This window comes from Moschus berezovskii, chromosome 1 (genome assembly GCF_049115385.1).
Source record: "Moschus berezovskii isolate FMDL1 chromosome 1, NW_MosBer_1.0, whole genome shotgun sequence".
In the NCBI taxonomy this organism is placed as follows: domain Eukaryota; kingdom Metazoa; phylum Chordata; class Mammalia; order Artiodactyla; family Moschidae; genus Moschus; species Moschus berezovskii.
Window position 1 is genome coordinate 41844853 of NC_142460.1, and position 20569 is coordinate 41865421.

At 37.9% G+C, this 20569-nt stretch overlaps 1 protein-coding gene across 3 annotated transcripts in view; it reads right to left on the minus strand.

Annotated features, from left to right (window-relative positions):
* LOC129549989 (ATP-binding cassette sub-family C member 1-like) overlaps nucleotides 1-20569 on the minus strand; it is a 108897-nt gene that overhangs the window by 47480 nt on the left and 40848 nt on the right. For all 3 annotated transcript variants that reach the window (XM_088836137.1, XM_055417513.2, XM_088836141.1), the window contains exons 8-13: nucleotides 16814-16951; nucleotides 15325-15471; nucleotides 13464-13548; nucleotides 13302-13368; nucleotides 12775-12901; nucleotides 247-423 (exon numbers count right to left, since the gene is read on the minus strand). In XM_088836137.1, coding sequence (XP_088692263.1) covers nucleotides 247-423; nucleotides 12775-12901; nucleotides 13302-13368; nucleotides 13464-13548; nucleotides 15325-15471; nucleotides 16814-16951 — 741 coding nt within the window. The remainder of the gene's footprint in view (nucleotides 1-246; nucleotides 424-12774; nucleotides 12902-13301; nucleotides 13369-13463; nucleotides 13549-15324; nucleotides 15472-16813; nucleotides 16952-20569) is intronic.

A 20569-nucleotide genomic window follows, 5' to 3' on the forward strand; every position in this document is an offset into this window, starting at 1 on the left:
TTTCATTCCCCTGGATAGACACTAACAACAGAATTTTCTGCTAATTTTTAATCTGCTTTCCAAGTAGTCAATAAAAAATAATTATTCATCTTTAATACTCCGTCTCTTTCATAGGACTTCTACAATAACTTTTAAACATTATAGTTGTGTAGCTCTTCAAGACCTCAGTAAAAGGGCTCTAGATGTTTTATTAGTGCAGTTGACTGGAATGCTATTCCTGCATAGGGTAAAATATATTTTCCTTACTTTTTCTCCAATCTCAGTTTGATCTCCATTTGGTAACTGCTCCAAATCGGGAAGGAGAGCACAGGCTTCCAAAACTCTCTCATAAAGCTGCTTCTGCATGACAGAGCCAAAAAGAATGTTTTCTTGCAAAATGCAATTCTGAATCCAGGCCTGCTGGGAAACATAAGCCACGGAGCCCTAAAAAAGAAATAAATAAAAGAAATACTCTTAACCGGGGAAAAGGAGAACTTGCATGTGCCAGATAAAGGGAACATATTTGTCCATGGTTTTGCTTCCTTTAAATTGATTTTTTTTTAAAAAAAATTAGATTATTTCTTAAATGTAAATATATTCCATATATATTTTAATCTTATATCCTATTGTAAACTTATGTATTTTTATTAGAGGCTCCTTCAAATGAATTATTTTGTGTTTTTTATTTACTTGCAAGTAGCTTCTACCACGGAGAACGCAATGGCAAGCCACTCCAGTACTCTTGCCTAGAAAATCCCATGGACGGAGGAGCCTGGTAGGCTGCAGTCGGTGGGGTCGCTAAGAGTCGGACACGACTGAGCGACTTCACTTTCACTTTTCACTTTCACACATTGGAGAAGGAAATGGCAACCCACTCCAGTATTCTTGCCTGGAGAATCCCAGGGACGGGGGAGCCTGGTGAACTTCCGTCTATGGGGTCACACAGAGTCTGACACGACTGAAGTGACTTAGCAGCAGCAGCAGCAGCTTCTACCAAGACTTCCCTGGTGGCTCAGACAGTAAAAGCATCTGCCTACGATGCAGGAGACCCAGTGATCCCTGGGTTGGGAAGATCCCCTGGAGAAAGAAAAGGCAATCCATTTCCTTTCTATCTAAGGTCCCTGGTGAGGTTTTTGGCAGACTGAGTTTACCAGTCAGCTCTTCCTACCCTCACAAGATATCGTGAACTGAGTGGCTTAAACAATAGAATTTTTTTCCTCACAATTCTGAGATCAAGATGTTGGCACATGTGAGAAGAGAGTAAAGTAGCCAAGATGGTGTGTTCAGACTCTCTCACCCCACATTTTATAAATAATGACTATGTAACAGCTGAGATCCGGAGAAGGCAATGGCAAGCCACTCCAGTACTCTTGCCTAGAAAATCGCATGGACAGAGAAGCCTGGTGGGCTGCAGTCCATGGGGTCGCTAAGGCTCGGACACGACTGAGCAACTTCACTTTCACTTTTCACTTTCACACATTGGAGAAGGAAATGGCTACCCACTCCAGTGTTCTTGCCTGGAGAATCCCAGGGACGGGGGCGCCTGGTGGGCTTCCGTCCATGGGGTCACACAGAGTCAGACAAGACTTAGCAGCAGCAGCAGCAGCAACAGCTGAGATCATTTATACCACTGCACATGCGCATCATGAGGTACTAGATTGGTCACAAGCTGTGCTGTAGAGATATGTGAGCTCCACCTAGAAAGTGGCGGCATTACTGCTATGTCATGGCTGTATCTGTTGGATCAGCCATGAGAGGAGAGAAAATAGCGTGTCTACTGCTACAGCTGCTATGCCAGCCAGGAGAGAATAAACATGTCTGCAGTTCCTACAGCTCTTCGCATCTTCTTCCAGCCTCTTAGCTTGCACCTTGCCTACCCTAGGTTTAAGGAACAATGTGCGCAGTGTGAACAGGAAGACAACCGGCATCATGAATAGGACAGCATGGCTGGTTTCTCCTAAGACCTGTCTCCTTAGCTTGAAGATGGCTGTCTTCTCCTCAGTCTTCACATGGCATTCCCTTCGTGTATGTATCTTAATTTCTTCTCCTAAGATATCAGCCAAGGGGCTCACCCTATTAACCTTAATTTAACTTATGGCCTCCTGGAAGACCCTATCTCCAAATACAGTCACATTCTCAGGTTTTGGGGGGTTAGAACTTTGACATATGAATATGGAGAGAAGGCAGTTTGGCCCATAACACTGAAGTTGGGGTGCAGGTTGTTTTAGAGGGCTGAATTCCTATGGAATTCTTATGGAAAGGAAATGGAGAAGCAGGATTGGATAGAGGGGTAGGTCGCATGGTGACCCAGATCCAAGAAAGATTTGATCAACCTTTCAGAGAGCCGTGGAAGTGTATCATGCAGCAGAGGGATTCTGTTGTTAGGCTGAACTGGTCTGGCCTTTAAGGTTGGAACCCAGCAGGCCATCATGAAGGTGCTAATGTGTTTGATGTACTTCCAAAGCTGGTGGCAAGGCCCCTAGAAGGGGGCTCTGGACACCACATTCCTGTGTCTTCCATGCACTCACTGCTGTTAAATTCATTTTCCGATAATCTGCTATAGTTTTTCCCGTGGTCATGTATGGATGTGAGATGTGGACTATGAAGAAGGCTGATTGCCGAAGAATTGATGCATTTGAACTGTGGTGCTGGAGAAGACTCTTGAGAGTCCCTTATACTGCAAGGAGATCCAACCAGTCCATTCTAGAGGAGATCAATCCTTGGTGTTCATTGGAGGGACTGATGCTAATACTGAAACTGCAATACTTTGGCCACCTCATGCGATGAGTTGACTCACCGGAAAAGACTCTGATGCTGGGAAAGGTTGGGGGCGGGAGGAGAAGGGGACGACAGAGAATGAGATGGCTGGATGGCATCACCGACTCTATGGACATGAGTTTGGGTGAACTCCGGGAGTTGGTGATGGACAGGGAGGCTTGGCGTGCTGTGATTCATGGGGTCGGACACGACTGAATGACTGAACTGAACTGAACTGATGTCTTGACATTATTGCTGAATATGACTCTGATTTAACTAACCTTTGTCTTGTAAAGTACTCCCAGTATTTGAACTAGAGACACCTTTCAATCTACTCCGTGGACTCTATCCAAACACTGACTTGAGTACTCTGATTATTGCTCACTCTAACAATACTGCACATTTAAAGTACTTTCTGACATAGACCTGTATGTAACTACCAGTCTTTTGATTTCTACCAACTGCTTTGAAGATCAAAGATTAACTTTTAATTCTTCTTTGTTGAGCAAATAAGACACAGAATGGATTTTGAACCAAAACAATATAATTCGATCTGACTTGATTTTGAACACAAAAGTAATTGCTCTTGAACTACCTCGCTTAGTGAATAACCTTTGATTAGGATAGCATAATAAATCAGTCCTCAGGTGATGGAGATTCTGAATACTTGATATACATCAGGCAAGATAAGGAGAACAGAGGGTAAAGAACATAGAAAAGAAGAATGCAGAACAGGGGAAAATAGTGTATGATATAAAATAGGAACTAAATAGTACATTGAGAAATATGGACTTGATGTATTAGTGTAACAGTAGCTGAAAAAGAGTTGATAAATTTTCACAGAGATGTAAAACTTTCCTTGTATTATCATTACATCTTACATACAACTGAAAATGTATATTTGTTTCATTTCATTCTTAATAATAAAACTACAATAGCAGTTTGGTTAATTCAACAATGGACACTAAATCTCTGATGTTCCATCAAAGAACACTGAATATTGAATATGCTGCTTGAATGATGTCTGATATAAACCTTTAATACTGGGAATAGGGGATCTTAGAATTTGAACACTGCAATGATATGCATCAAACAATTGAGAATGTGAAACCTTGAGAAACAGAAAGATGTAAACAAAAGCACCTTATAAATACTAAATGTTAGGTTGGCCATGCCATTATTATGATTGAAAGTGAAAGCATCAGTCACTCAGTGGTGTACATCTTTTTGTGACCCCCATGCATGGACTGTAGCCCTCCAGGCTTCTCTGTCCATGGAATTCTCCAGGGAAGAATTCTGGAGTGGGTTGCCGTTCCCTTCTCCAGGAGATCTTCCCAACCTATGGATTGAACCTGGTTCTCCCACATTGCTGGCAGACTTTTTTTTACCATCGGAGCCACCAGGGAAGCCCATTACTATTAAATTAGAGATAATCAGGGTAATAATTATAAATTCAGGATTAGACATGTTTCAGGAAATAACTGAGAGGATGGAATGTGAAATAATTCAGAATGTGAAATAATTAAAATCTTGCCACTGATCCAGGCCAATAAGCTCCCTGAAGAACAAAGTGGCCAGTTATATAGACAGATAATACTGTCTCCCTTCCACATACCTAGCTTAATATAAACAAAGTGTGTCCTCTCTACTTTATGATTAGTAATAGCAATGTTATGGTTTCTATTATCACCATGAACACTTTCCTAACTACGAATCCTCAAAAGTATCAGAAATAATCTTTAAGTCTTACCATGAGCCCCTCAACAATCATAATGAAGATAACAATAACCATAAAAATTCTTAGGGAGCCAGCTGACTCTGTGCCAAGAACTAGTCTAGGTCTTTGCACATTATCTGATTCAATCTGCTCCTTAAAATTTAAGTTTATTATCATTTAAGTTTCAGGTGAAACTTAAAATTGATATTGGTTTTATCTTGATCAACTCCTAGTCATTTTTCAAGATTAAATAAAAGGCTACCTATTTTGATTATTTTTTTAAAATCTTCAAAGCAGAATTCATTGCTTTTTAATTTCAAAAATCTAAATATTTGTTTTAATTGAGATTAGTATCTCCCTCACTTGACTATGAACTCTTTAAGAAAAGTAGTATATCTTATTCATGTTTATTTCCTTGGTACTATGCCAGGCACATAGTATATGCTCAATAGTTGCTTTGTGAAAATTGAAGAAACTGAATGAAAATAAAATCAATATGTCAATAAAATCATATATCCCAATATGACAAGTATTATATGTTTAAAGGATACTTACTGGCCGTGTGGGGCCACCCAAGATGGCTGGGTCATGGTGGATAGGTCAGATAGAATGTGGTCCACTGGAGAAGGGAATGGCAAACCAGTATTCTTGCCTTGAGAACCCCATGAACAGTATGAAAAAGCAAAAAGGTAGGACACTGAAAGATGAACTCCCCAGGTTGGTAGATGCCCAATATGCTATTGGAGATCAGTGGAGAAATAACTCCAGAAAGAATGATGGGATGGAGCCAAAGAAAAACAACACCCAGTTGTGAATGGGACTGGTAATGGAAGCAGGGTCTGATGCTATAAAGAGCAATATTGCATAGGAACCTGGAATGTTAGGCCCATCAAGCAAGGCAAAATGGAAGTGGTCAAACAGGAGATGACATGAGTGAACATCGATATTCTAGGATTCAGTAAACTAAGATGGACTGGAATGGATGAATTTAACTCATATGACCATTATACCTAGTACTGTGGGCAGGAATCCCTTAGAAGAAATGGAGTAGCCATCATAGTCAACAAAAGAGTCTGAAATGGAGTCCTTGGATGCAATCTCAAAAACGACAGAATAATCTCTGTTCGTTTCCAAGGCAAACCATTCAATATCATGGTAATCCAAGTCTATGTCCCGACCAGTAACGCTGAATAAGTTGAAGTTGAACAGTTCTATGAAGACCTAAAAGACCTTCTAGAACTATTACCCAAAAGATGTCCTTTTCATTATAGGGGACTGGAATGCAAAAGTAGGAAGTCAAGAAACACCTGGAGTAACAGACAAATTTGGCTTTGAAGCATGGAATGAAGCAGGGCAAAGGCTAATAGAGCTTTGCCAAGAGAACGCACTGGTCATAGCAAACACCATCTCCAAAAACACAAGAGAAGACTCTACACATGAACATCACCAGGTGGTCGACAATGAAACCAGATTGATTATATTCTTTGCAGCCAAAGATGAAGAAGCTCTATACAGTCAGCAAAAACAAGACTGGGAGCTGAGTGTGGCTCGGATCATGAATTCCTTATTGCCAAATTCAGACTGAAATTGAAGAAAGTGGAGAAAACCACTAGACCATTCAGGTATGACCTAAATCAAATCCCTTATGACTACAAAGTGGAAGTGAGAAATAGATTTAAGGGACTAGATCTGATAGACAGAATGCCTGATGAACTATGGATGGAGGTTCATGACATTGTACAGGAGACAGGAATCAAGACCATCCCTAAGAAAAAGAAACGCAAAAAAACAAAATGGCTGTCTGAGCAGGGCTTACAAATAGCTGTGAAAAGAAGGGAAGTGAAAAGCAAAGGAGAAAAGGAAAGATATACCCATTTGAATGCAGAGTTCCAAAGACTAGCAAGGAGATATAAGAAAGCCTTCCTCCGATCAATGCAAAGAAATAAAGGGAAACAATAGAAGGGGAAAGACAAGAGATCTCTTCAAGAAAATTAGAGATACCAGGGGAACTTTTCATGCAAAGATGGGCTCAATAAAGGACAGAAATAGTAAGAACCTAACAGAAGCAGAGGCTATTAACAAGAGGTGGCAAGAAGACACAGAAGAACTGTAAAAAAAGATCTTCACGAACCAGATAATCACAATGGTGTGATCACTCACCTAAAGTCAGACATCTTGGGATGTGAAGCCAAGTGGGCCTTAGGAAGAATCACTACGAACAAAGCTAGTGGAGGTGATGGAATTCCAGTGGAGCTATTTCAAATCCTGAAAGATGATGCTATGAAAGTGTTGCACTCAAAATTCCAGCAAATTTGAAAAACTCACCAGTTGCCACAGGACTGGAAAAGGTCAGTTTTCATTCCAATCTCAAAGAAAGGGAATGCCAAAGAATGCTCAAACTACCGCACAATTGCACTCATCTCACATGCTAGTAAAGTAGTGCTTAAAATTCTCCAAGCCAGGCTTCAGCAATATGTGAACCCTGAACTTCCAGATGTTCAAGCAGGTTTTAGAAAAAGCAGAGGAACCAGAGATCAAATTGCCAACATCCACTGGATCATCGAAAAAGCAAGAGAGTTCCAGAAAAACATCTATTTCTGCTTTATTGACTATGCCAAAGCCTTTGACTGTGTGGATCACAATAAACTGTGGAAAATTCCATAACAGACGGGAATACCAGACCACCTGACCTGCCTCTTGAGAAACCTGTATGCAGGTCAGGAAGCAACAGTTAGAACTGGACATGGAACAACAGACTGGTTCCAAATAGGAAAAGGAGTACGTCAAGGCTGTATATTGTCACCCTGCTTATTTAACTTATATGCAGACTACATCATGAGGAACGCTGGGCTGGAAGAAGCACAAGCTGGAATCAAGATTGCCGGGAGAAATATCAATAACCTCAGATATGCAGATGACACTACCCTTATGGCAGAAAGTGAAGAAGAACTAAAAAGCCTCTTGATGAAAGTGAAAGAGGAGAGTGAAAAAGTTGTCTTAAAGCTCAACATTTAGACAACTAAGATCATGGCATCCCTTCCCATCACTTCATGGCAAATAGATGGGGAAACAGTGGAAGCAGTGTCAGACTTTATTTTTCTGGGCTCCAAAATCAGTGCAGATGGTGATTGCAGCCATGAAATTAAAAGACACGTACTCCTTGGTAGGAAAGTTATGCCCAACCTAGACAGCATATTAAAAAGCAGAGACATTACTTTGCCAACAAAGGTCTGTCTAGTCAAGGCTATGGTTTTTTCAGTGGTTATATATGGATGTGAGAGTTGGACTGTGAAGAAAGCTGAGCACTGAAGAATTGATGCTTTTGAACTGTGGTGTTGGAGAAGACTCTTGAGAGTGCCTTGGACTGCAAGGAGATCCAACCAGTTCATTCTAGAGGAGATCATGTCATCTGCAAACAGTGAGAATTTTACTTCTTCTATTCCAATTTGGATTCCTTTTATGTCTATTTCTGCTCTGACTGCTGTGGCCAAAACTTCCAAAACTATGTTGAATAGTAGTGGTGAGAGTGGGCACCCTTGTCTTGTTCCTGACTTTAGGGGAAATGTTTTCAATTTTTCACCATTGAGGATAATGTTTGCTGTGGGTTTGTAATATATAGCTTTTATTATGTTGAGGAATATTCCTTCTATTCCCGCCTTCTGGGGGGTTTTTATCATAAATGGATGCTTAATTTTGTCAAAGGCTTTCTCTGCATCTATTGAAATAATCATATGATTTTTATTTTTCAGTTTGTTAATGTGGTGTATTACATTGATTTGCAGATATTGAAGAATCCTTGCATACCTGGGATAAAGCCCACTTGGTCATGATGTATGATCTTTTTAATGTGTTGTTGATTCTGATTGCTAGAATTTTGTTAAGGATTTTTGCATCTATGTTCATCAGTGATATTGGCCTGTAGTTCTCTTTTATTGTGGCATCTTTGTCAGGTTTTGTTATTAGGGTGATGGTGGCCTCATAGAATGAGTTTGGAAGTTTATCTTCCTCTGCAATTTTCTGGAAGAGTTTGAGTAGAATAGGTGTTAGCTCTTCTCTAAATTTTTGGTAGAATGCAGCTGTGAAGCTGTCTGGACCTGGGCTTTTGTTTGCTGGAAGATTTCTGATTACAGTTTCAATTTCCATGCTTGTGATGGGTCTGTTAAGATTTTCTATTATTTTTTCCTGGTTCAGTTTTGGAAAGTTGTACTTTTCTAAGAATTTGTCCATATCTTCCAAGTGGTCCATTTTATTGGCATATAATTGCTGATAGTAATCTCTTATGATCCTTTGTATTTCTGTGTTGTCTATTGTGATCTCTCCCTTTTCATTTCTAATTTTATTGATTTGGTTTTTCTCCCTTTGTTTCTTGATGAGTCTGGCTAGTGGTTTGTCAACTTTATTTACCCTCTCAAAGAACCAACTTTTGGCTTTGTTGATTTTTGCTATGGTCTCTTTTGTTTCTTTTGCACTTATTTCTGCCCTAATTTTTAAGATTTCTTTCCTTATACTAACCCTGGGGTTCTTCATTTTTTCTTTTTCTAGTTGCATTAGACATAAAAGGAATCCAAATTGGAAAAGAAAAAGTAAAACTCTCACTGTTTGTAGATGACATGATACTCTACACAGAAAACCCTAAAGACTCTACCAGAAAATTACTAGAGGTAATCAATGAATATAGTAAAGTTGCAGGATATAAAATCAAAACACAGAAATCCCTTGCATTCCTACACACTAATAATGAGAAAACAGACAGGGAAAGTAAGGAACAATTCCATTCACCGTTGCAACAAAAAGAATAAAATACTTAAGAATATATCTACTTAAAGAAACAAAAGACCTATATATAGAAAACTATAAAACACTGGTGAAAGAAATCAGAGAGGACATTAATAGATGGAGAAATATACCGTGTTCATGGATTGGAAGAATAAATATTGTGAAAATGAATATATTACCCAAAGTAATTTATAAGTTCAATGCAATCCCTATCAAGCTACCAACGGTGTTTTTCACAGAGCTAGAACAAATAATTTCACAATTTGTATGGAAATACAAAAAACCTCAAATAGCCAAAGCAATCTCGAGAAAGAAGAATGGAACTGAGGGAATCAACGTGCCGGACTTCAGGCTCTACTATAAAGCCACAGTCATCAAGACTGTATGGTACTGGCATAAAGACAGAAATATAGATCAATGGAACAAAATAGAAAGCCCAGAGATAAATTATTGCATCTATGGACACCTTATCTTTGACAAAAGAGACAAGAATATTCAATTGAGAAAAGACAATCTCTTTAACAAGTGGTGCTGGGAAAACTGGTCAGCCACTTGTAAAAGAATGAAACTAGAACACTCCCTAACACCATACACAAAAATAAACTCAAAATGGATTAAAGATCTAAATGTAAGACCAGAAACTATAAAACTCCTAGAGGAGAACATAGGCAAAACACTCTCCAACATAAATCACAGCAGGATCCTCCATGACCCACCTCCCAGAATATTGGAAATAAAAGCAAAAATAAACAAATGGGACCTAATTAAAATTAAAAGCTTCTGCACAGCAAAGGAAACTATAAGCAAGGTGAAAAGACAGCCTTCAGAATGGGAGAAAATAATAGCAAATGAAGCAACTGACAAAGAATTAATCTCAAAAATATACAAACAACTCCTGCAGCTCAATTTCAGAAAAATAAATGACCCAATCAAAAAATGGGCCAAAGAACTAAACAGACATTTCTCCAAAGAAGACATACAGATGGCTAACAAACACATGAAAAGATGCTCAACATCACTCATAATCAGAGAAATGCAAATCAAAACCACAATGAGGTACCATTTCACGCCAGTCAGAATGGCTGCTATCCAAAAGGCTATAAGCAATAAATACTGGAGAGGGTGTGAAGAAAAGGGAACCCTCTTACACTGTTGGTGGGAATGCAAACTAGTACAGCCACTATGGAAAACAGGGTGGAGATTCCTTAAAAAACTGTAAATAGAACTGCCATATGACCCAGCATCGCACTCCTGGGCATACACACCCAGGAAACCATAAGTGAAAGAGTCACATGTACTCCAATGTTCATTGCAGCGCTGTTTATAATAGACAGGACCTGGAAGCAACCTAGATGTCCATCTGAAAATGAATGGATAAGAAAGCTTTGGTACATATACACAATGGAGTATTACTCAGCAATTAAAAAGAATACATTTGAATCAGTTCTAATGAGGTGGATGAAACTGGAGCCTATTACACAGAGTGAAGTAAGCCAGAAAGAAAAACACCAATACAATATACTAATGCATATATATGGAATTTAGAAAGATGATAACGATAACCCTATATACAAGACAGCAAAAGAGACACAGATGTATAGAACAGTCTTTTGGACTCTGTGGGAGAGGGTGAGGGTGGGATGATTTGAGAGAATGGCATTGAAACATGTATATTATCATATGTGACATGAATCGCCAGTCCAGGTTCAATGCATGATACAGGATGCTCGGGGCTGGTATACTGGGATGAACCAGAGGGATGGGATGGGTTGGGAAGTGTGAGGGGGGTTCAAGATGGGGAACACATGTACATCTGGGGCAGATTCATGTCAATCTATGGCAAAACCAATACAATAATGTAAAGTAATTAGCATCCAATTAAAATAAATAAATTTTTTTAAAAAAGGAGATCAGTCCTGGGTGTTCATTGGAAGGACTGATGTTGAAGCTGAAACTCCAATACTTTGGCCACCTGATGTGGAAGGCTGACTCATTGGCAAAGACCCTGATGCTGGGAAAGATTGAGGGCAGGAGGATGAGATGGTTGGATGGCGTCACTAGCTCAATGGACATGGGTTTGCGTGAACTCCGGGAGTTGCTGATGGACAGGGAGGACTGGCGTGCTGTTTTTCATGGGGTTGCAAAGAGTCGGACACGACTGATTGAATAAACTGAACTGAATTGGCCTAGGAAAATTTATAGTCATCTTGATCAACAGACAAATGGCTGATTGTAATCATTAAACAGAACATAAGGAGAAAAGATGGTATATTTAAAATTAAAAGTAGTGGTATTTATTAAGTGTAATCTTATCAGAAAAAGTCCTTGAAATAATGCTTGATTCCTAACTAAGAAACAGTAATGATAAGAGAAAAAATAAATAAAAAATTAATCACTAAAAACCTGGAATCAGGAAAGATATAAAGACATGAAATTGAACTTGAAAGTCACTCAGTAGTGTCTGACTCTGCGACCCCATGGACTGTACAGCACATGGAATTCTCTAGGCCAGAATACTGGAGCAGGTTGCCGTCCGTTCCCTTCTCCAGCGGATCGTCCCAACTCAGGGATGGAACCCAGGTTTCCCACATTGTAAGTGGAATCTTTACCAATTAATCACTAAAGTCTTAGAATCAGGAAAGATATAAAGACATGCTCAGTTGTTCAATCGTGCCTGACTCTTTGTGATCCCAGACTGTAGCCCACCAGGCTCCTCTGTCCATGGGATTTTCAAGGTGAGAATACTGGAGGGGGCCATTTTGTTCTCCAGAGGAGAATAAATATAGACACAAGGAATGATATATCATGAACAAAAATAAAAAGATCTGGAATTGATTTTTCCTAGAGAAAAAAACTGTGAAGACACTAGTTTCATATCCATAGAGCCTCTCCATCTTGTCAGAAGTCAGAAGGCGTGATTAGGTAATATTTTAGCTTCTTAGGTAGTTAGGTCTAAGGAAAAATTCATTGGATAGCCTAGTACTTCAAAAAAGAAATAGCTGATGAAGAACTTGTTGAATTCTTATTCCTATTGACCTTTAAGAATACAACAAATGGCTGGAAGTAGATCTCTCCATAGTCCAAAAGCTGAAATTTAAATGTAAGCTATTAATAATTATTATTTTCCTGAGGTTTTCCTAGGTCAGAGATCCTTCTTGTGAGCAACTACACCATTTCTTAGAAATGGAATGGCCATAATTACTTAGGAAACATGGCAATGAATGATAATTAGAAACCTAATCAAATTATATTATAAACCACATTCATTTCTCCATAATTGGTTGCAATTTAGTTAATATCATCAAACAATTACCTTAAGCATTCCTAAATGATTTGCTGAAGTATATGGAGGACAGAATGCTCTGACTAATCCATCCATAGCTAATCAATTTCTGTGGAAATTTAAATGTTTGTTACAAACTAGAAATGCTCATTAAACACTTCGTTCTTCAATTCAACTTGATAAATTCTTATTGACACTAATGATGTGCTGGCTGTAGTCCATTACACTAGGAGATGTGCAAAGAATGCATTGTTGACTTTACCTTTCTTTGGACTACTCCTTTTAGCTTCTCCATTTCCCCCAGAATTGCAGAAAGCATAGATGATTTTCCAGACCCAACTTGCCCTACAACAGCCACTAAAGCTCCTTCTGGAATCTTTATGTTCAGGCTGCACAACAAATAAAGAAAGAGATGATATAGGAAGTTCTGTTATAATTGTTTTTAATGTATATTCCCAGAAAAGTCACTGTAACACAAGTCACTGTGCACAGGGCATCATCCTTGAAATTGCTGCTATTTACATTGTCCTACATTATTCTACAAACACCCAACCTTTCAAAATGCAAGCAGTAAATGCTGCCAAGAAAATAGAGGAAATGAACAGGGGGAAAAAGATTGTAAAACAATCATAAAGATGAAAGATACAGTGAGAGGTTTTTAAAAAAATCTTACAAATTCCAATAGATTCATCTTCTGCTTAAAACCTCTAAAAAATAAACACATGAAGCATGATAGAAACTATGCTAATTTTTTGTTTTGTTTTTAATTTTCCCCAAATCATGACTTACTCTTTTAATACTGGAATCCCTGTTTTATCCCAGGAAAAGGAAGCATTTGTAAAACCAATGGCATGATCTAGGAAGAAAAATAAATACAGAAATGTATCTTAGAATCAATTGTCTTCAGCCCAGAAGTCAAATAAATATTAAACACAAAAAAGAACTGCTAACCTCCTATGTAGTTTGCTTCAATACTATGTGGAAGAAGTTCCTCAGTGTTGAGAAAGTCTTCCAAATGATCCAGTGATATTCTTGTCTATCAAAATAAACGCAAATGGAATTTTTGGGTCTCAAGAAGAAGCTAAATTAAAACACATTTAAAAGTTTTTGATGTAAACTGGAGATATTGATATAAATATTCAGCAAGCATGATTTGCATTGTTTTAATGTTTATAAATAAGTCCATCGATAAAAGAAAAAAGTTTCAAGAACAAAAAATCAAAACAAATATATATATGCAGGAAAACATGAGAAGTTAGAAATCAAAAATTCTCCTTAACATTCTAGCAAAAACATGATAACTGATTAATTAATAATCATAGAATAATTAGTTTTTAAGAGCGACTTCAGGTTGGTTGAATGAAATCTGCTTGTGAGCATAAACAAAATAATAGTTTTGGCAATGGTAACATTTAATTGACTAGCTATAAATGTTTTGCTACAGGTAGGATAAATAGAGTCATTTTTCCCCTGATACTGACTTGCATGAAACCTCTAATACATTTTTATTCGCTTTATGTTATGTCTACAGTTAATGGAAAAGATATAACTAAAAGCTGTGATTTTGTTTACCAAGTGTATCATATCAGTATGCAAGGTTGATTCTTTTTCTTTTTTTTTTTAACAATTTTCCTCCTTGTTTAGTGACAGTAGTAGCATACCAGTAGGAGTTGGAAAACACTCTGGGATACCAGACCTTTAGCTGGAATATAATTTCAAAAGCAAAACAGAACCATTATTCTAAGAATATTTTTTTAAGAGAAATGTGCTGTGAAATGTGTTAAAAGCATCGATAGTACTTCTATGCCCTCTGCTGGTGATTATTAGCAAAAGAATATAAAAGCAGTATTATGGAACAAAAATAGCTTAAGTGCTATTTACTATAGAATTATGTTACTCTTCATTCAGATATAATTTCTATCTCTCAATTTATATAAATTAAAAGGAAAAGTTCTTAGATCAAAGAGGTAGTTCCAGTAAGCAAAAATTCACTTTGTTTATGAACCCAGACTTGAAAAAGTTCTGATGGGTGAATGCCCAAACCTGATATTGAAAAAATTTAATTGAGAAAATCTAGGGGTAAAGGGATCAAAGAATTCACTTCTTTGGACTTCCTATGGTTTTAGCTGCCTTCTACTCAGCATGGCATCTAAAGAGGCTTCAGTGGTTGGAGATTACAATAAAAGCAGGCTAAACCAGATACCTCATACAAGGTTGGTTGGCAGACTGATATTATCAGCGCACTTTTCTCCCTAGTTTATTCTTTCAGCACAGATGAAGTTTTGTTGAACCCTGGGAAAATTCAGACCTAGTACTGTGCAAATCACTTACTTAAAATTTTTCAATTGAAAACAGAAAATAAACCCTTTGATGGCATAGTGTCAAACACCAAATTTTAAAAAGTTAAACAAGAGAACTAACACAGCAAAGAAAACAATATCACGGGGTTCGGGAAGGGGAACTCATGTACACCAGGGACGGATTCATGTCAATGTATGGCAAAACCAACCAATATAATATTGTAAAATAATTAGCCTCCAATAAAAAAAAATAAAGAAAAGGAAAAACAAAAAAAGAAATGCTTAAAAGTCATTTTTATAGATGAAAAGCACTTTTATAGATGAAGGCAAAGAAGACATGATTCTTTTCATTCTATAATATTCTCTATTGCTCATTACTTTAGAGAAATTTTGAAAGCAGCATAAAATAACTACAAAAGAAAAAATTTAAAAAAAGATTAAGAAATGAAATATGCAAAACTGAAGATTTCAGTAGAGGAACGATTCTCAGTTTAAGGATAATCTGGATGTACCTGCACCACAGCTGAGATCACCATCGGTAAATCAAACAGAGGAAGCCTCAAGATATTAACCAAAGACAGAGATGTGAACACTTTAGTGGCTGTTAAAATGTTTTCTTCATCCAGTAAGAAATAGACACCAAATGTTGCCAGGGACACCTTAAAAGTAGACATGCAATTTTCTTCAATTGTGCAATTATTAATTACAGACTCAAAATCAGGAAAGAAATCTTCAGTAACCTTTGTTGTTGTTTATCAAAATTTGGTACTATTTAGTACTATTGCTGAAAAATATGAAATAAATGTTTAGTTCAGATCATACAATTAAGTATTTTAGATAATGACATCCTATGTGGTCCACCTGCCTTCTTTGACATGGCACATTTTCACTAGAGTAATTATCCCCATTTAAAACATACAACAGTTCATTTTTTCCTTCAAAATGGAGTTTTATGTAAATTTTTTCCAGTGATGCGTGCATACCTATTGTCTCATATGCAGAAATTTTACTTTCTCTGTGTCTTAATATGAACTGAATAATGTATAAATAAATCATGACTAGTAAGATTTATATTTACTTGCATAAGTTTCATTTAGAAAAGGCAGAAAAGTTCATTTATGCATGAGACTGTATTGACTATTTATCATGTACATAAGACTGCCTTAAGCAAATGCCTCTGGGCTATTTTTACTAAACTATTCCAAATGTAAATATTGCTTTTACTTTCATAATATCCACGTTTGTTTAAATAAAAAATAATAATATTTTAAATTAACACCAGGGGAGACATATAGAATGTTTCCTGACCCCATCACCACTGAGAGTGGTTAAAATTGATCCTTCAGTTATACATGGTTTTCTTATCCTTTGGCTTCCATCCACTGCTTCAATATCTCAAGGCAATTTATACTCTTTAAATTGCATGAAATTCCCAATATTTGCATGAAGTGACAGAAAGAAAGAGACTTCAATTCATATCAATTCACCTACAAATACTAGCTCTATAATTTTGAGGATATTTCCAAACCATTTAAGTAATACCTTATTATTGCAAGAATGAAATAAAATGCATATAACTTGTCTGATACACAGTAGAAACGCTCAATAAATGGAACGTCCCTTTCCAACTCTACGCAGTGTGCCTTTCAGTCTTGCTTAAAAGGGATTAATCGTGAAAAATAATTAAGCTGAAAAGGAACTCCAAAATATAGGTTATATTTTTTAAGTTTGAGGATGGCATATGTTCAATCTATGAAAAATTTACAAAGATGTAAAACCTAACTAAATATAAAAAATACAGACCAATGAAAATGCACCAAAATTTTTTCCCCATCTTTAAAACTTTCATTCTCTCATCTCTACAGATTAATGACTTCATTTTTTTTTATTTAAATTTAGATATAGAAGAATTTACTTTGGAGACCTTAATTCCAGGGAATTTGAAGGTGAATATGCAAATCAAATTTGAAAATCAAAACAAGAAATAATATACACACTCACCAAGAATGGAATGCAAGTTAAAGTTAGCATGGAAAATACAGCAAGATACCCAGCTGATTTTTGAACTTCCAATTCCTGTTCTCGAATTTCAATAATCTTCTTTTTATAGGAGGGTTCCCATGCATAAAGTTTGAGAATCTGTAAAGAATTCAGATGATGACAATTAATATCATAGAAGGAGTAAAAAACACACACATGTACAAATGTACACACTGTAACACACACACATTCATAACTGTGAACATAAAAACGGCACCCATGAAGTAAATTACTCCTGTTTTCAACTGAGTCAAAATATTTCCTGTGGTGTTTTTCTAGGGTGAGTGGGAGGAGGAAATCACCATTTCCCCACTCTTATGCCTCTCTTACCCACTACTGGCTTATTCTGGAGCCAGACTTTGACAACATCCAAGCTCCTGGCATGAGCTTCATAGCAGTTTCTGTCTAGCTTGAAAGTGAAAGTGATAGTCGCTCAGGCATGTTTCACTCTTTGTCCATGGATGCATTATGGACATGTCTGAGCCACCAGGGAAGCCCTCTGTCTAGTTTAATCCTGACAGATTTTCCACTGGTCCAACTCTCAATTCTATTCTTTTCACATCTTTTAACAGTTAAGCTTCTCCCCCGGTCTCCCAATTTCTTGAAAACTTATGTCTTGGGATGTCAAGCCATTTTCTGAAAGGTTACAGGTGTTTTGAGATTGCAAACTATTTTCTGAGGTGGAAAACATGGAGAAGTGGAATCATGCAATGGCTTACCACATACTCTTCAGAGTTAGACAGACCTACATTCAAATTCCAGGTCTCAATTTTTTTTTTTCATTCGCTCAGTCAGGTCCAACTCTTTGTGTCCTTCACTGTCTCCTGGAGTTTGCTCAAGCTTTTCTCCACTGAATGATAAAGCAATCCAGTCATTTCATCCTCAGTCATCCCCTTCTCCTCCAGCCTTCAATCTTTCCCAGCATCAGGGTCTTTTCCAATGAGTCAGCTCTTTGCATCAGGTGGCCAAAGTACTGGAGCTTCCCCTTCAGCATCAGTCCTTCCAATGAATATTCAGGGTTGATTTCCTTTAGGAGTGACTGGTTTGATCTCCTTGTTTTCCAATGAACTCTCAAGAGTCTTCTCCAATACCACAGTTCAAAGGCACTAATTCTTCGGTACTCAGCTTTCTTTATGGTCCAAATCTCACATCTGTACATGACTACCGTAAAAACCATACCTTTGATTATATGGATCTTTGCCAGTAAAATGATGTCTCTGCTTTTTAATATGCTGTCTAGATTTATCATAGTTTTCTTTCCAAGGAGCAAGCATCTAATTTCCTGGCTGCAGTCACTGACCACAGTGATTCTGGAGACCAAGAAAATAAAATCCATTGTTTTCCCATCTATTTGCCATAAACTGATTGTATTGGATGCCAGGATCTTAGTTTTTTGTGATGGTTAGTTTTATGTGTAAATTTGGCTAGGTTATGTTGCCCAGTTATTTTATAAAATACCAGTAGATGTTACTGTGAAGGTAATTTTTCGATCTGATTAACATTTAAACCATTAAACTTTAAATAAAGATTGCCCTCCATTAAATGGGTGGTAACGTGCTATGCTGCTTCAGTTATGTCCAACTCTTTGCAACCCTATGGACTTCAGTCTGCCAGGCTCCTCTGTCCAAGGAATTTTCCAGGCAAGAATACTGCAGTGGGTTGCCATTTGCTTTTCCAGGGGATCTTCCTGACCTAGGAATCAAACCTGCATCTCTTACGTGTCTTGCATTGGCATTGACAGACAAGTTCTTTACCACTAGAGCCACCTGGGAAGCCACTTAGATGGGTGAGCCCAATCTAATCAGTTGAAGGCCTCAAGAGAAAAAACTAAGGTTCTCTGAGATGGAAGGAGTTTTGCCTCCAGACTCAAGGCTGTAGCATCAAGTCCTGCAGGAATTTCCAGCCTGCTCAACAGGTTTCAGACATGCCACTGCCTATACTCATAAACCAGTTCCTTAAATCTTTGTTTATCTATTCATCTATCTATCTATATGTCTATGAATCCTCTGGAAATCCCTAATAATCTCTCACCAGCTCTGTGAACTTAGACATGACCCTCAATCGCTCAGATACTTTGTTTCCTTATTTGTAAAATGAAGATGAGAAATCTTTTTCTTTCAGTTTATAAGAATTATATGAGGAAACAGATATAAAGTGATAAGTACAGTGTATGACATACAGAAAATGTTCCATAAATGCTAAGATGCAACAATTATCATTGTTACAGAGAAAGGCTTTGTGACACCTGTTTTCAAACACCAAGGATGAAAACTGCCCCCATTTTTAGACTATCCTAACTGATTTCCCGGAGGAGGTAACGGCACCCCACTCCAGTACTCTTGCCTGGAAAATCCCATGGACTGAGGAGCCTGGTAGGCTGCAGTCCATGGGGTCGCTAAGAGTCGGACACGACTGAGCTACTTTACTTTCATGCATTGGAGAAAGAAATGGCAACATGACTGAGCTACTTCACTTTCACTTTTCACATTCATGCATTGGAGGAAGAAATGGCAACCCACTCCAGTGTTCTTGCCTGGAGAATCCCAGGGACAGTGAAGCCTGGTGGGCTCCATCTGTGGGGTCACACAGAGTCGGACACGACTGAAGGGACTTAGCAGCAGCAGCAGCAGCAAGTGATTTCCATTTGGACCTCTTCCAATATTCTAGTGTATTTACTGCTGGGACTGCTATTTTAAATCTTGGACTCTGCTTAGATCTTGAGAAAATGTATTTTATCTACATTGTTTTAGTCCTACTGATAATACAAATTTCATTTTATGAATATAAATACTTACAGCATATAAACATACATCACTATTTTCTAATGGATGCTAGGGTGTCTCAGTTAACCCACAAAGAGGTGCAAGGTGCATCTGGATCATATACTTTGAGGATGTGTGACTTTTAGAAAGATCTGAGTTAAATTTCAGTTACTTATTGCTATTCATGGATATCAGTCTCCTTTCAAGGTATCTTCAATCTAGCAATGTCTTCCACTTCAGTAATTTATATTTTTGTGAAAATGTTATACAGCACAACGCAGCATATCATTTACTGATTTTAAGGTGAATCTGTATGTACATATAATGGGTTTTTTCTGTGGCTAAATAATTTATTTGTGTATAAAGAAAGCTGAGTGCTGAAGAATTGATGCTTTTCAACTGTGGTGTTGGAGAAGACTCTTGAGAGTGGACTGCAAGGAGGTCAAACCAGTCAATGGTAAAGGAAATCACTCCTGAATATTCATTGGAGGGACCGACGCTGAAGCTGAAACTCCAATACTTTGGCCACCTGATGCAAAGAACTGACTCATTGGAAAAGACCCTGATGCTGGGAAAGATAGAGGGCAGAGGAGAAGGGGATGAGAGAGGATGAGATGGTTAGATGGTATCAGCAACTCGATGGACATGAATTTGAGCAAGCTCCGGGAGTTGGTGATGAACAGGGAAGTCTGAAGTGCTGCAGTCCATGGGGTCTCAGAGTGTCCGACATGACTGAGCGACTGAACTGCACTGTGCTTAGTCTCTCAGTTGTGTTCATCTCTTTGTGACCCCATGGACTACAGCCTGCTAGGCTCTTCTGTCCATGGGGATTCTCCAGGCACGAATACTGGAGTCAGTTGCCATGCCCTCCTCCAGGGGATCTTCCCAAACCAGGGATCAAACCCAGGTCTCCCACACTGTAGGTGGATGGAAATGTCCAATGGAGTTTTAAATG